The sequence below is a fragment of the Vombatus ursinus genome, unplaced genomic scaffold (assembly GCF_900497805.2).
Source record: "Vombatus ursinus unplaced genomic scaffold, bare-nosed wombat genome assembly UNPS02000582.1, whole genome shotgun sequence".
Classification (NCBI taxonomy): domain Eukaryota; kingdom Metazoa; phylum Chordata; class Mammalia; order Diprotodontia; family Vombatidae; genus Vombatus; species Vombatus ursinus.
This window is the reverse complement of record NW_020940360.1, coordinates 6,642,414-6,659,214: the sequence shown is the minus strand read 5'-3', so window position 1 is coordinate 6,659,214 and position 16,801 is coordinate 6,642,414. Positions and strand designations below refer to the sequence as shown.

The 16,801-nt window shown below is 36.0% G+C and overlaps 1 protein-coding gene across 1 annotated transcript in view; it reads right to left on the bottom strand.

The window, feature by feature from the left end:
• LOC114037828 (cytochrome b5 reductase 4) overlaps positions 1–16,801 on the bottom strand; it is a 101,206-nt gene that overhangs the window by 6,423 nt on the left and 77,982 nt on the right. The window contains exons 13-15 of the mRNA XM_027854804.1: positions 16,368–16,518; positions 15,923–16,009; positions 1,049–1,213 (exon numbers count right to left, since the gene is read on the bottom strand). Of these exons, the coding sequence (XP_027710605.1) occupies positions 1,049–1,213; positions 15,923–16,009; positions 16,368–16,518 (403 nt within the window). The remainder of the gene's footprint in view (positions 1–1,048; positions 1,214–15,922; positions 16,010–16,367; positions 16,519–16,801) is intronic.

Genomic DNA, 16,801 nt, shown 5'->3' with positions numbered 1-16,801 from the left:
TGCCCCTATTCATAAATTCTGAATGATGGATCTGTTTGTCTGAACATTTTCAAGCACTATTATAAAACAGAATCAGACAAGAGTCATTTTCAAATAGTCTTTTATGCTGTCCACTACTATCAATTCTTAATTACTCATGTACTGATTATTTCTGTGTATGGGGGGAAATTCATGTTTTTGCTCCTCCTTTTCCTCCTACTGCTTGGCTTTCAACCACTTTACTGTTTATTAGTATTTGCACCACTTGACAGTGAAGCAAAGAGCAAAGAACTAAACCACAAGTCAGCCTTAAGTTTTCCCTGTTGACATTTCTGTTAAAAAGTGTAGTAAGAGGCTAAAACTAAATGTCTAAAATGGGGTTTGTGAATTCATCTACATTCCTTTATCCTTTCAGCAGCTTGAATAACTGGAAGCAGGCCATCTCTTCTTTTCATAGTGAATAACATACTCTTTCTGCTCCCAACTCTGCAACTAATAATAACACTAGCTAACATTTATATAACTTGTAAAGGTTCACAAGGCTCTTTACATATTAATATATATAAAATGAGATAATTCTCATTTAATTCTCCCAGTTTTGTGAGGCTGATGCCATTATTGTCCCCATTTTACAAATGAGATTGAGGCTCAGAGAGGTTAAGTGACTTGCCCAAGGTCATACACCTCATAGATATCCAAGGAAGGATTCAAATTCAGGTCTGCCTGACTCCAGGCCCAGCACTCTATCCTTCATGCTAGAGACATCAAAGACATGGCCTACAACACTCCTAAATGTGGCCCAAACCAGCTTAAAACGTAATTGGGAAATACTTAACAAAATAAAAATATAATAGAATAAAATGTTAATATGTGGTTTTCTAAGTCAATATACACCCACAGGAAACCTTACGTACAATTTAGTGCCTTCATCACTCCACCCCATGTTTCCATTTAAGTTGACACCCCTACACTAAGCTATGTAGCTACCTCTTAATTACAACTGTATGATATAAAGATTAATTTTATTTTTTAATGGTTTTTATGGTCATTTTTTGTTATTCATATTTACCTTATTCCTTGTTCTGTGAAGGGTGCTGGCCCACAAATGCAGATGAGGACTCTAGAGTTTTCCAAGCTTCTTTTCACAAACTTAGAAAGAAGAGGTAATGAAATTCTTCCCTGTTTGCCCGTCCATTCACAAGTGGGCTCTGAGAGAATAAATTCAACTTCAAATCTACAAAAAGGGCACGATTTAAAAAAAAAAAGTTACACATTGTTCCTAAATATATATATATGTTCAATTCAACAAACATTTACTACATGTGTCCTATGTGATAGGCACTGTGCCAGGTGTTGAGGGTATAAACAAAACAACCTCTGCCCTCAAGGAACTTATATTCTATGGTATATAGGTGGTATGCAGATGAGTATACACAACATAAAATATTGTTAACCTAGAACGCTTAGGGATGACATATGTCAAAATAACATCCCCTATGTTTATGTAATTCTTGCCATACATTGTCTCACGTGCTATCCACAGTTATCTAGTACCATGCTTAGGACTTAGGGAGGTGAAGAAACTTGCTTAAGATCACAAAGGTAATGAGAGAAAAAGCCAGGACTCAAACCCCAGGCTTCTGAGTTTAAAGTCTTACAATAAGCCCGTCACTGTTTTCCTGAGCTTACTTTTCTTTTCTCAAATTTATTTTTATTTTTTTGTAGAGTAGGAAGTTTAAGGTGCTTCCCAAAGAATATATTAGGCCATTGAACAAATACTCAAAATCCTAAATCCAAGTTTACTGAACATGAGATTTTGTTAACATTAAGTAGAAATATTTTGCCTTTTTCTCCAAATATAACAAAAAACTGGTTCCAAGGGAATTCAGAACTCATATTTCTATTAATAATCTTTTACCAATTATAACAAATACAAACTACAAAATGTGAGCACAAAGGGTGACATCGTTAAAATGGAAAAAATAGTGGAGATAATTCATAATAATGCTACCAAATACTCAACTATAAGAAAGCTAATTCTCTCAAAGGCACAATGAACTTGTTACTTGAATTGCTAGTCAATAATATAATGAATTTAAAATACCAAGTTATGCCTGAGTTCTTTTGATCCATTTCAGAAAAAAAAATTAATTGGTATTACCACTATGTTCATTTCAATAGCAGTGAATCAAATCTGCTTCTAAATGAACATTTGGACTGATTGCTGAAGAGAGCAGCAATTGCCTTCTTGACAATCTAAATCCCAAGAAAAACCGAAGTCAATAGTTTTCATCGTTGCTGAGCCAGAGTACTGGCACCATGGTTTTATTACCAGATTATTAGGCCCTTCTTCATTTTACCAAATGTCACAGAAAACTGATTTTTTTTCCACAATGTTCCAAATGCCCAGGGAATTGGTTAGACTTTAGTGAATAGGAAATACATGTTCTTGAAAAGGTGATGCTTCCAGCAAGACTGTCCAACTTCATATCAGCCCTTCCCATAAAAGTAATTCACCTTATCTTTCTTGCTATAGCAACTCATTCACAAAGACCAGGATTCAAAATCAATTTAAGATACTCAACTGAAGGAGCAAAAACAATACCTTTTAAAATCTGCCACTTAAATACAGAGAAATATAGATGCTTCCCTACATGAAGCAACAGATAAATATTAATTAAGCACCTATCAAGTGCCAGGAATTTAGCGAGGCACAGGGGATTCAAAGGCAAAAATGAACAGCCTTTCCTCTTAAGGAGTTTATATTCTATAGAAGGTGACATATCCACACAAAAATATATTCTCTATATATGTATATATGTACACATGTATGTAGACATATATATGTGTCATATGTATATATTAACACATGCATACCCATATCTATATAAACACATGTAGGTATACATGTATGTGTATACACATGGATATATGTAAATATATATACAATACAGTTAGAGCTGTATTACATACATATAGTTATCCTTTCCACATTTTGACTTTTCCCATTGGGGTTTCAATATATCACAGGCTGGCATAAGAAATTGAATAGGATTTTTTTGGGAGTTTTGTGAAAGCCAGCAGACAACACAAAAATGCATAAAATATATGTAGTATTGTATATTAATACCCCATAAAAGAAAAAGAAAAAATTCAGACTTCTTCTCTGGTACGAAGAGAGCGCCAAAAAGTTTTACTTGGATTTTCCAGATCATAGGGGCACTGTGTCCCTAACCGCCAAGATATGGAAGTGATAACTATATATGATTTTTGGAAGGGGAGAAAAGCACATGCAGATAGATAGTTTGGAAGAGATCTTATGTAGTAGTGTCTGACCTGAACTCTAAAATAAACTAGGAATTCTTACTACTTCCTTTTAAGAAGTTGTAGTAAAAAGGCAGTACAAGGTATAACAAAAAGTTGTACCATGGTTCTATTAGTAGGCTGTACCTAGGCAAAGGTATGGAAAAAGGAAAGGAAATTTAATGTGTAAAGAAAAACAAGAGGGCTAGTTTGGCTGAACCAAAGAGTAGGCAGAGGGCAATAACATATAAGGCTAGAAAGGTAGGTAAGAAAGAGATTGTAAAAGGCTTAAATGCCTGAGGAGTTTGAATTTAAATGGAGAAGTAATAAGAGGCCACTAGAGTTTACTGAGCAAAAAAGTGACATAGTCAGACCCCTGATTTAGAAGTATCACTTTGGCAACTGAGTGGAGGATGAATTGGAAAGGGAAGAGACATGAGGTAGGGAGACCAATTAGAAGGCCAAATAACTTTTGATGTATTAACAATAAAATGTCTATAAATTCTCTGTTCTGTTTTCCATGAGGCTATCAAACTTGAATGAGCTACAAAACTACCAGAGAGTATACATTACCATCAGTGTTGCCTGTATTGGCAATAGGTATTTATCTATTATATTTATCTATTATACTTATCTCTGTATTGGCAGTAAGAACCCACAGGTACTTTCTATTCTCAGAGTGCTAATAAAAACACTTAATCAATGGCATATTCTCAAGAGCACTCAACATCAAAATGTTGTTTCTCTTATACTCAAAAACTAGTAGATTTACTCACTCAATGCATTTTTAATGTCAGTTTTTGAGTCCCAGGGGTCAAAATATTAGAAGACACCCTGTTTTCCAGAGCTAAAGCTCAGCAAGCAAGCTCTGCCCTGAGTTTGGCATAACAATAATCCTCTGCACTCACCCTCTTGAGATGATCTCAGCCACAGCAAAATCCCAGAATTGTTTCATATAATTGTTGTATTGATTTCACCAGCACCAGGTGTTCTTTGAGCTCGGACAAGTTCAGACAAGCACCCATGTTCTGGTCATGAAACCCTGCTATGAATCAAACTTATCTCACTGTTGCTGTTACCATTCATTGTCAGGGCTATAACTCACTGTGTAGCCATTGGTACAAGTATGGAGATATCCCCACACTGCCTTGGATCCCTCACTAGGGGCAGGGACCCGGCACATATGTCTAATCTGCCTCCTTATTTACAAGCTATTTCCTTCACTTTGAAATTAAACTTCTGTTTGATTCCTGACTTTCCCGCTTCCGGCCTGCTCTGTTGGACTCTAGCCATCCACAGGTTAGAGGCTGGTTCCATCTGGTTGACATTAATTGGTGTCAGAAGTGGGACTGGACATGGAACCAGGCCATTGGACTCTCCAGTACTAGTGGGAACGGACCAGGCACCATGGGAGATTGATTTCTCCAGAGTCCGACCCCATCCTCGTCTGGTGAGTCCTCTGTCCTTGCCCCTGCTCCAATCCTCCAAGCTCCAGCCTTGGTTGAGCTCAGTGTTCTTTGTGAGGAAAAACTCTAGGGTCCCTCCAGTGGCCTGGTTCATCTCAGATCACTCTGGTAAAGATATTCTTTCTTAAGCGGCACACCCCTGTTAACTGGCCTCTCTGTGTGCCTCTGCTACTTTTAAACTGCATGCCTCTGTAAAATTACAACTGTGTAACTCTGTTTTTTTTTAATTGCATGCCTCAGTAACTACGTGCCTCAGTCAAAATAGTTAAAATTAGAATTGTAATTGTGGGCTTTGTAGAATTTCATGCATGTTTGTATCTTTGCTGTCATTTTGTCTGTGTTTGTGTGTTTGTAAAATGTAAAATATCTGTGTTGTGTTTGTGTTGTGAGCTAGATTCTATTACCTTGAAAGATTTAAAATGTAGTCAGCCATAAAAACTTCTAAGGGCTGTAGCCAGAGAGTTTAGAACACTGGGAAGGATTAATGAATTTTCATGGTTGAAGCAATTGTCTCAGGTAAGCAGGACTAATTCCCACTTTAGGTTTTCTGTGGGAGATTAGCTTATAAGAAGAGAGAAAAAGAAAACATCTGCAAGACACTTTTTTTTCCTGTCATTTCATCTTTGGCTATGTTGGAATTACAAAAATAAAGTCAGATAATCAAAGTTTGAGGAACTACTAAAAATATCTTAGCAGATTTTGAAGGTTTGGAGATTTATAAATTTTAAGACTGTAGGACAGAACTCCTGAGACTTTGGGGTAATTCCAGGAACTCACTCCCTTCTAAAATATCTTAGTAAGTTCTGGGGTACCACTCTGTAGAATGTGTTTTAAGGAAAAATAAGGATTAGATTTTATAAAAGTTTTAAAAGTAAATGGCAAGACTAATAGCTTCATTGTTCTAGGGCAATGAAGGAAGGCAGCTAGTTTGGAAGTAATCCTACAGTGAAGAAAGGAAAAAAAATAGGTAAATGGTTTGTACCTTATAGCAACCTCTGGTTAACCCTCTCTTGACATTTCTAATCGTGAAAAGAGAAAAGACTGTTTAAATCAAAGGGATTCCTGTGACTCTCCCAGATCAAGAGACCCTCTCCCTGTTAATCCCTCTCATCCCACATCAGATTCCCAAATCCAGGTGTTGTAAAAAAAAAAAAAATGCCAGAAAAATGTAGGGAAACTTTATGTTCCAGTTGCAGAAATTTATTAGCTGTGTAATCTTAAACAAGTTATATTATCTCTATTTACTTCAGTTTCCTGATCTGTAAAGAGAAAACTAATAATGGTACCCGCCCTTCCAGGGTTGTTGGGAGGATCAAATGATACAATGATTGTAAAGTGCTTAACACAGTGACTAGCATATACTAAGCACTACATAATTTCTTGAATTCAATGTAATTGTTTCATACCTGATCTAAAGTGGTTTTAAAATGCCCAAGGTAATTAACAAAATCGATGATCTTTATATGTGATAATTTGGAAATACAATCAATGTTATCTAAAGTTTTGCTTCATGTTTTAAACACATGATATTGTTTATGTCATTATTATATTTCTAAATTCTATTATATTGTGAAATCTGAGAGGCCACTGTAACAGAAATGCTGTTAGACAAAACAACTTTTTAATATGGATGCTGTTAGATTATGAATTGGGCTTTTAAAAAGATGTGATAAAAACAGATATTTGAAAACTTTTAAATATTCAATGTGGTATATTTTGTTATAAAGCAGATAATGATAATAATTTATAATATCAAATTTTCATTTGAAATTCTTGACTATATGAAAGTGTATAGGGTGATTTAATGATGTAGCTTCAACATATTAATGATGAGTCAACTATCAGTTATTTGCCGTATGTGTGAAGCCCCTGAATATGGGTAGTTTTAATTTATAAATAAAAGACAAATGAAATGTTAACTGTTAGGGAAACATCATGAGAGATATTCAAGCCCCAAGTTACAGTTAGTGAAATTTTGCTATTTAAGATAAAAATTCCTGGCACTATAATTTACTATTGTTTTGAGCTTTGATTACAGGGATAGCCATCAGAACTGTCATGAAGCCAATAGTAGAAAATGGCATGTGCTGCAGTTTAGGAACTGCTAAAGGTGGATGTCGGTGCCTGGGAAAAGTTTTGGAGACAACTATGGTACACCCTAGGTGGAATCCTCATGACTCTACTTCTCCATTGTACTATTTTCTTTCTGAAAAGGAAATTTTCCCACCTGGTTAATCCTGAGCCTTGCTATTAACACCCTGTAACTACATGATTGGCTGTCAGATATGACTCATCCCTGGAATCAAACAGAGCTAAGGGAATTTTTCCCTCTGTTATGATACATGGCATTGTTATAACTATAACACCCTTTTTTCTTTTGTAGCAAATTTCTATAATCAAGAAGTTTTTTTGAGTATACTACTAAATCTATTAAATAACAGATTGATATTGGAACATCTCTGGGTTGTTATAATAGGATGCAAGTATGAACATCTTACAATTTTAACCTGTATCTGTGGTCAAATGATAACATAGGGATGATATCCTCCTATGGGAGAAATGATTAAACAAAGTAACAAGACAAAGATGTAATGTGAAAGTTTTCTAGTTAAATGGAACAGTAAATTTTGAGAAAGCAACAGGATTAGACTGTTTTCTTTAAGAACTATATACATATGTATATGATTGACTTCCAAATTTATTTATCATGGAAATTCAGGTTTTGAGTATGTTTTAGTAATAAGTTCTCAAAACTGGATTAAAAATTTATTAAGGATTAATGAAGTTACAAATAAATTGTATTGATAATGGTAAAGAAAGTGAAATTATTTTCACATTTTTAAGATATCTGTCTGATAATCTTAAAGGGCAGAAGAGTTCATTTTGCAGTTGGACCCTCATAAATTTTTAAAAGATTCTTATATCAGGTACAAGATTTTAGTAAGGATAAAAACAACAAAATTCTCTGAAGTTTCTGAATTATCTAGGAACCCTTGGATTTGGAACTACAGAAGCAGAGTCCTTTTTAGAGCTGTCCTGAGAATAAAGCCTATTGTTCAAGAAAAGATATCTAGGAACCAGATAACTACATGAGACATCTGGGATTCAAAATGTGCTATTAAATGGACATTGAGAATGGGTTACTAGTATACAAGGAGACTTGATGTTAGTTAATATTGATGATAACCATGGTATTGTTTTGGTCTTTTGTTTCAAGATGTTTTAAGTTTTCTTGGTTACCTTGGTGACATGTAAATCTCCCTTCTCAAAACTAGCCCATTGTGAGCCCTCTAAGTAGTGTGATCTGTAACATAATATTAATGTGACCTGACTTAATGTATACAATTATGGGAATTGTGAGAAAACTTAATTGCACTGTAGAAGCAATTTTCTCATAATTGTCAAACCCATATATGTCTTCTAAGGGCCCCTACCAAGTCCTTCTAACTACTCCCACATCTGTCAAACTTGTGGGTGGGTACTGCTGGATTATCTAAAGAAAACCCCTGCTCCTGAGTAGACAGCAGAACCCTTCAGAGACCTCAAAGTTTGTCTAGTATGGACCGAGAAACAGCTGACATCCAGATGAGACAACTGTCCCAAGATTCTGGACAAGGGCTGAGTATACTGTCCTGGTTTTTTCTCCTCTTCCCTTTTGTTATGTGCCCAACTAGCAAGGCCCTATGATTCAAGCATATGTTGGCATTTTCTCCCTCTAAAAAAAATCCCTTAAGAATTTCCCTCTAAGAATGCTTGCCCCTCCTCTCTTTTCTGCTTTCAAGCAAGCAATGGCTAGCAGTGATACCTGGCACACATTTCGCCAATAGGTCCCTGCAAGGGAGTAACTTCCTGGGATAAAAATACTCATCCTGGCCCAACTACCTCTTGCAGCATCTTGGCTTCTACCCTTTTGGCCAAAAGGGGGAAATGTTAAGATATTAGGAGATACCCTGCATTCCAGAGCCAAGGCCCAGCAAGCAAGCTGTGCCTGAGCTTGGCATAACAACAATCCTTTGCACTCACCCTCTGGATGATTTCAGCTACAGCAAAATCCCAGAATTGTTTCATATAATTATTATATTGCTTTCACCAGCACCAGGTACTCTCTATGCTCAGACAAGTTGACAAGTACGCACGTTTTGGTCATGAAGCCTTTCTTTGAATCAAACTTATATCATTGTTGCTGTAACCCCTCATTGTCAGGGCTACAGCTTAGTGTACAACCACTGATATAAGTATTGAGATCTCCCCACACTACCTTAGGTTCCCCCATTAGGGGTGGGGCCCCAGCAGAGGTATCTAATCTGCCTCCTTGCTTGCAAGCCATTTCCCTCACTTTGAAATTAAACTGCTGTTTGATTCCTGACTTTCCTGTCTCTAGCCTGCTCTGTTGGGCTCTGGCCATCCACAGGTTAGAGGCAGGTTCAATCTGGCTAACACAGGCTATAACTATTACATAGGCAGCAGAGGAAACCATAAGCCATCCTGTTACATAATACAAGGCTATTTACCAGAAGAATGCTAACCAGCTGCTTTCCATCTCCACAGAGGATAGAAGGAAAAGGTTTCAAAAGAGACTGATGTAAAACATCAGACACTTAGTAAGGGATTTTAAACTCTGGAACAAAGTACCAAAGAGCAATGTCCTCTCCTGAAGATTTCTGAAAGAGAGTAACCCACTGTCTGAAATGATTAAAGTGATAATAATAAAACTTCTGTTTCTATAACACTTGAAGGCTGACAAAGTACAACAACTCTGTAAGGAAGATAGCAAAAACAGAAAACAAATTCCTGTTATACAGAGAAGAAAACTGAGGCCAAGGAAGATATAATGATTTGCCCACAGTTGGTGACAGAACCAGAATTCAAACACAGGTTTCTAAATTCCAAGTCCAGCACTCTTTTCAACAACCTAAAACTGATGCTACTACTACTCAAAGGCCAAGAATTATAGTGGGAAGTCTCTTGAAATCTTTTTGACTCAATGATTTTGTGAAATGCTTAGAATTCAGAACTCTTCAAGCAGAAGCTGGAAGACCACCTGCTGAAGATGATATAGAGGGGATTCCAAAGGCTGAGTTGTGAGTTGAACTGGATGACCCCCATTTATACATAAATACGTTAATTCACGACATGTAAGGTAACATATAAAAAATGACAACAAATACTATATAATATTAAGACGTATCTATCCTAAAAATAAGTTTTCAAAAGTAACCCAGTACTAAAATGTAATACATCAGTTTTGATTTGGGAAAGAAAACTCTTGAGATGTAAATACATGTAGCTGCTAAAGAAAATCAAGCATATAATTTGAAGCAAAACTTTTCTGGAAATTGATAACAGAATGAGGTCCAGTATGACTTTTTACCTCTATTCTAGCTCTTTTACTCTCTAACGTGTATGGATTTTTGACAGAAGGCCATGGAGTTCAGAAAACCTGAGTTCAAACCCTGCCTCTGACACATTTTATCTGTGTGATAATAGATAAATCACTTAATCTCTCAGTACCCTAGACATTTCTCTAAGCTTCTAAGTTTCTGCTTCAGTGGAAGGAGTTTCCACACTAGGAATTCCCCCTTCAATGAAATCATAGGTCTTAAAGAAACACAGATTTTGACCTGGAAGGAACCTCAGAGGTCATATAGTCCAATCCCCCCATTTTACAGAAGAAACTGAGATCCAAAGAGGTTAAATGTATTAGCCAGTGTCACACAGGGAATAAATAGTTGAGCCAGGATTTGAATCCAGGTCCTCTGAATACAGTGCTCTTTTCCTTGCACCACACTGCACCCCTGATATGGATGAGGAAAAAAATAGATTCCCCACCCCCCATTTCAGAGGAGGTCAAAAGAGTAACACATTTCTAGTGTGAGTACTCCCACTACTGATGCAGATCACATATTAGCTCATCACCTTGAGAATATTCTCTGGTGATGGGCCTCTCCATACTTAGGCTACTCTGGATTACAGTATGTTTCTAAGCCTGGACTAGAAGCGCCAAGGTGGTTACCTCACTGATGAAGCTGAATAAGCAATGAGTGGATGAAGAAAGAAATTAGAAAGGCAAAAGTCTTCTTTCTTTTCTAATAATTTCAACTGGCTAAATCTATTTCAACTGAATAGATTATTATAATAATTAGATAATTATATATTGTGTTATATATGATATAACATATAATTAGGTAATTAGATAATAATATAAATTATTATAATAATAACATGCACAAAATTAAAGAAACAGAAGAGATTATATAATTAAGAGAATTTTAGGGAAGGAAAGGACCTTAGAAAACATCTAGTCCAGTCCCTTAATTTTCTAGATAACCCTTTACACTCACTCAGCACCTGACAGTTCACTAGTGAGGTAGGTGCAATAAGGATAACACTAGCAAAGTGACGTCCAGAAGAGTGATTCGACTTTTCTCAGGTCACATGCTAGTGAGTGGCAGAGCTAGCAACAGAACTCAGTCTGACTGCAGGTCTCATATTCTTTCATCTACACTGCAGCCATTAACACAAATTATAAACAAGTTTTGTCAGGATAAAGTGTAACACCCACAATCTTGCCAGCAGTGCCTTTCCTCTGTTGATTAGCTCCAATTCTTCCTGTCTATACCTTATTTGTACATAATTGCTTGCTGTTATCTCTCCCCATTAGACTGTGAGCTCCTTGAGAGCAGGGACTTGGCTTTTGCCTTTCTTTGCATCCTCAGCTCTCAGCACAGTATCTGGCACACAGCAGTTGCTTAATAAACGTTTACTGACTACTGATTGTCTTAGACGTATCTTCTAGAAAGTGACAATTATTTTACATGCACATAATTGAAAGAATCAGATAATCTCAGGATTGGAAAAGAATCCAGAGATTACCTATCCAGTCCAACCAATGCTTGTTCAGGGATATCCCCCACAAGAGCTCTGACAAACAGATATCAAAGCACCACCTAAATGGTGAAGCCTACCATTCTACTTTTGGACAGAATTAACTGTGAAGAAGTTCTGCCTTTTATCAAACTGGAATCTGCCTCTTTCAATGATTTATAACACTTCTTCCTTCTGGGGACAGTGGAAAGGGTCTACTATTAGCATAACACAGACTTCTGGGACTTTACAAATGACATTTGACATACTTTATCCTACAAAATACTGGAGAAAACTCGTAAAATCAAAGAGTATTCTAACAAAAAACTCAGGGAAATTTTTTTAAGTGACCTGGTGCTTTCATTATTATTCAGTTCATATACTAAGAGGATATGATCATACATACAATAAAGAGACTCAATCAAGTCTCACTTCGCTGGATCTGTAAAATGGCAACTGAGAGGAGGTAGACTAGATGATTTCTAAGGTACCTCAGTGATCTAATAGTCTACAATCCTATGGCGGAAAAAATACGCAAAAAAAAACAAAACACCTCACAACCTCATACCTACATATAAAAAATAAAAAACAAAAAAAGACCTCAGTAGTTTTAGTAGCCTGCAAGCTCAATAAATAAACTGTGTGCTATGGTCACCATAACAGCCAATGCAATCTCAGTCTGAAGTAAGGCAGGTCTCATACCTAAAAAGAAAGAAATGTAACATGCTTGTCCCCTGCTCTAATCAGTCCACATATGGAACACGTGTTCAGTTCTAGGGGCCCCATCGTAGTAAGGACACTGAGAAGCTGAATAGTACATACAAGAACATAGTGAAGGACTTCAAAATCATACTTTTTGAAAAAAATGTCAATGAAACTAGTGATGTTTAGCTGAAAAAGGGATGACTGTATGGGGAGGGGGGACATAATATCTGTCTTCAAGTATCTGTAATATTATATAGAAGAGAGATTAGACTTGTTTTGTTGTTCTGTTTTAATTTAGCCTCAGGAAACAGAACCAGAAGCAGCTAGTGAAAATCACAGAGGCAGTTCCGTGCTTCCTAAGAATTATAGTTATCCCAAAGTCTAACAGGCTGCCTTGGGAGAAACTGGATTTCCTTTCTTTTGAGCACTTCAAGCAAAGGTTGGATGTGGTAGAAGGGATTCTCGTCAAGACATACCTTGGACAAGAATGCCTCAATTCCCTTCCAATTCTAAAATGCAGTCCCTCATGTTAAAAAAATCTTCCTTGAGTCTCTATTACACAGAGAAATGATCAAACTCTTTTGAGTTTGGCATTTAACACCTTTCACAATCTGATACCACCCTACCTTTATAGCCTTATTACATGTTATTCTTCCTCCAAGAACTCTTCCCTAGCCAAAGTGACCTTACTGTATCTTCTAAAGACATTCAGTACTTTGCCCACCTCTAGTTATCCATGCTTAGAATAAGCTTCCTCTTCTCTCTCCATCTGCTAATGACTCTACTCACCCTTTAAAGTCGAACTTAAGTGGTACCTCGTCCATAAAGCCTTCCTTGTCCTCACGCTTCTTCTCCCCTTCCCTCATATCCTTAACAATCTTCCCCTTTGGTATTCACATAGCATTTTGTCTTCTACCTCTTTAATGTACTAACCATGTAATACTGTTTTATTATTGTAATTTGCATTTGTGTCTTATTCTCCAACTAGATTATGAACTCCATGAGGAGCCCTCCATCTTATTTAAATACTGTCTTTCTCCCAACACCAAGCACACTATTCTGCACAGAGCAGGTGCTTTATAAAAAAATTGATGAACTTGAATTTACAGTGAAAAATCAAGAAAAGACTGTTTTCATAGAAAGAATGACTGCTATACAAATCTAGCTGTGTTCTGCTTAAATGTGTTTGAAAATGTACATTCTGGGGGAAAATAAGTTTGAAAGTAAGCTAAAGGCTTTTAGAGGTTAGGCAAGAGACCAAAAGTATGCAGATGTAAGTAATCAATTGGTAAAATCAGCTCTAGTCTTCCAAGTACAGGGAACTAAGGGAAAAGTCGGTTAGCCGAAGGAAAACCACAGCAGGCACATTAAGGAGTGTATAAACACAAGATGGTCTAATTTCTTTCTCTTCTGGCTTGAGCCAGCCAAGCCATGTGATGTAGGGCAAGCATGTAAAACAGACTTTTCTCTTCATGTAAAGAAACAGAGAAAGACCGGATAGCTTGTACTGATTACAACTAGCAAACGAAGGCAATTAAAAGCAAATAAGATTAAAGGAGAATGGACATGTTTTAGGCTTTTGGCCCCTTAACTACTCTAAGTTCTGGAGCTTGAGATCAGAAGACACAACATATTAATAAAGAATACCTACCAAATGCAATGCACTGTTATTTAGTGTAATATCTAACAAAAAGCAAGTTAGCAGAAATTATTTTACAGAAATAATCAGCAGGGCTATAAACACAAATACACATTGTTAATAGAACTAGAAAGTAATTCAGAATTATGCTTTTTAAAAAACATAATTTTTAAAAGCTTTTTTTAATGCCCATATTCTTTGATCTAAATATCCCACTGCTTATAGTATACCTCAAAGAGGTCAGAGACAGAAAGGTCTGATGTTCACCAAAGTAATCCTAATGAATGGGAAATGGCCGAATTGAAATATGAATGTAATGGAATATTACTATGCAAAAAGAAAAGGTGAATATGAAGAATTTAGAGAAACTTGGAAAGACTTATATGAACTGATGCAGAATGAAGTAAGCAGAACCAGAAACACAATACACTTCAAGTATAAAATAATGTATATGTTGTGGGCAAAAAAACAAAATTGAATGCTTTATATTTCTAAGCACCAAGTCTGCCCTTAGAGAAGAATCAAGAAAATATATACACTTTCCTTCTTTTGCAGAGGTGTAGAACTATGGTTAGACAACACTGCATATACTATTGGCCACGACTGATGTGTTGGTTGGGTGTTTTTTCCCATCTGTATTACAAAGGATTGTTCACTAGGTAGAGGAAGCATTCAGAAATGAAAGTGATATAAAAACAAAAGATATTAATGAAATGCTATTAAAAAAATTTGCTGGTTCTCTACTTTTTTATCCAATTCAACTGCCTTTAGAGACAAGCCAATTATTTTAGGCCAACCTAACTGAGTCTGACAGTTTCTTCTCTGAGGTAAAGCTTGGTCAATATAATTAGATAGTGGCCAGTTTTATCCATTGTTTGTTTTTTCATTCACATTTTTATATTTTGTGTATATTGCTTTCCTAATCCAATTTACTTTGCATAGAAACACTCCATCATATTCATGTGCCACAATTCATTTAGCCATTCCTTAATCAATGAACATCTACTTTGGAAACTGCTAGAGAGAGAGAGAGAGAGAGAGAGAGAGAGAGTCTGTGTGTGTGTGTGTGTGTGTGTGTGTGTGTATGGACCTTCCTTACTAATACACGCTAGTGAAATCGATGGGTCAAAAAGTGAGGGTATTTTGATAACTTTCTTAAAAATAAAATTCCAGATTTTGCCATCTGTTTCTATTCCTGCCTCTAGACTTCTTTTAAACTATCGATTTGATCGGGAATACCATCCCACTTCCCATCTAACAAACCAACCATCTCCCTTCAAAATCTACTGAAAGTTAACTTTTCCCAACACACTTTCTCTTTAGGGAAAAAAATAAAATGAAGAGAATAAATACGCTTACCCATATCTCCCACAGACTTTCTCAGAAGTCTTATTCTATTCTTTTATGAAAGTATATACAACGAGGGCAGCTAGGTCGCACAGTGGATAGAGCAATGACCCTGGATTCAGCAGAACCTGACAGGGAACTAAGGGAGTTCAAATCTGGCCTCAGACATTTGACATTTACTAGCTGTGTGACCGTGGGCAAGTCACTTAACCCCACTGCCTAGCAAAAAACAAAAAAACAAACAAAAAAAAGTATATACAACCATAAAATAGTCTATACAAAATCTACAATATGATAGAAATAAGTAACACATGGTGATAATTTTTCTCATTATTTATAATTTTTAACAAATGCAGCAAATTTAACATTCAATATTCTTAATGCTGAAAAGTAAGTCAAAGGAGATAATATAAGCCCAAAGAATGGCTACAACAATACTTTAATAACAATGAGTCAATATTACCTTGATAAATTCAGCAAATTGTCTTCTTTCTAGCAAATATATTACTTTATAGCTTTTTTCAATGTTTGTTTCAGACTCAAAGTTCCTATTCAATATAGCTGCGTTCAGAATCCACTATCTATTTTTTCAGGCAACGTATGGCCACTATGTTATTACCTTCTATCCTTGTCTGCTAAGTGTTCCAACTGGTTCTTCCAAAGGATATCTTCTTCTGTCTTGTTGAAAAACATCAGCTTCACTTTCCTAAAAGCAAATGCTACATTGTACAAGAGCATGAACTCTTTCAATTGAATTTTTAAATTATGTATAAATATGTACAGTAAAGGGGAAGTGAAGTGAAAATCTGTTATACTACAAGGTGACCACAGGGAACAAAGTAAAGTGAAATGAAGGAACCAACCCCCTTAATAATCAAGCTGGGGACAGAGGAAGAATGAGGAATGATTGGCAGGATAATAAAAAATATGTTCAGAAGTTTCACTGCAATATTAAAACCAGAGAGAAGTAGTATATGTTGTACTGCTCTAACTGAACTTCAGAAAATATATTAATTCAGATTGTCAACATATTTTTTTTAAATCTACAAATAAAATTTACATACCTGAGACTGGTTGTATTAGTCAAAGCATAATTCAATATTTTAACCATTGGTGTAAAACCTGTTCCAGCTGCCAATAAGAAGAGTTCTTCTAAATCTTGGAGCTGAGATTTTTTAAAGTTGCCCTCAGGACTACTCACAGAAACATAATCCCCTAAATAATAAAATAAATTATCAGAAAAAAGAAGTGAATCCTAGAAAGTCAAAGACAGTGGAGATCTCTTATAACATGATGCTGGTGACAGGATTCTTGATTGCATGTTCTATTAAAATTTGTATAATATAGTTATGTTGCCAAGGAGATGATTTGACTGTCAATATTTCTGACATATAGAATGAAGAGTTGCACAATAATGTAATTTTACTATATACCCTCTCCCATATTATTCATGGTTTACATATTGTGGAAAACTGGCAACAGATAACTTGCAATAATG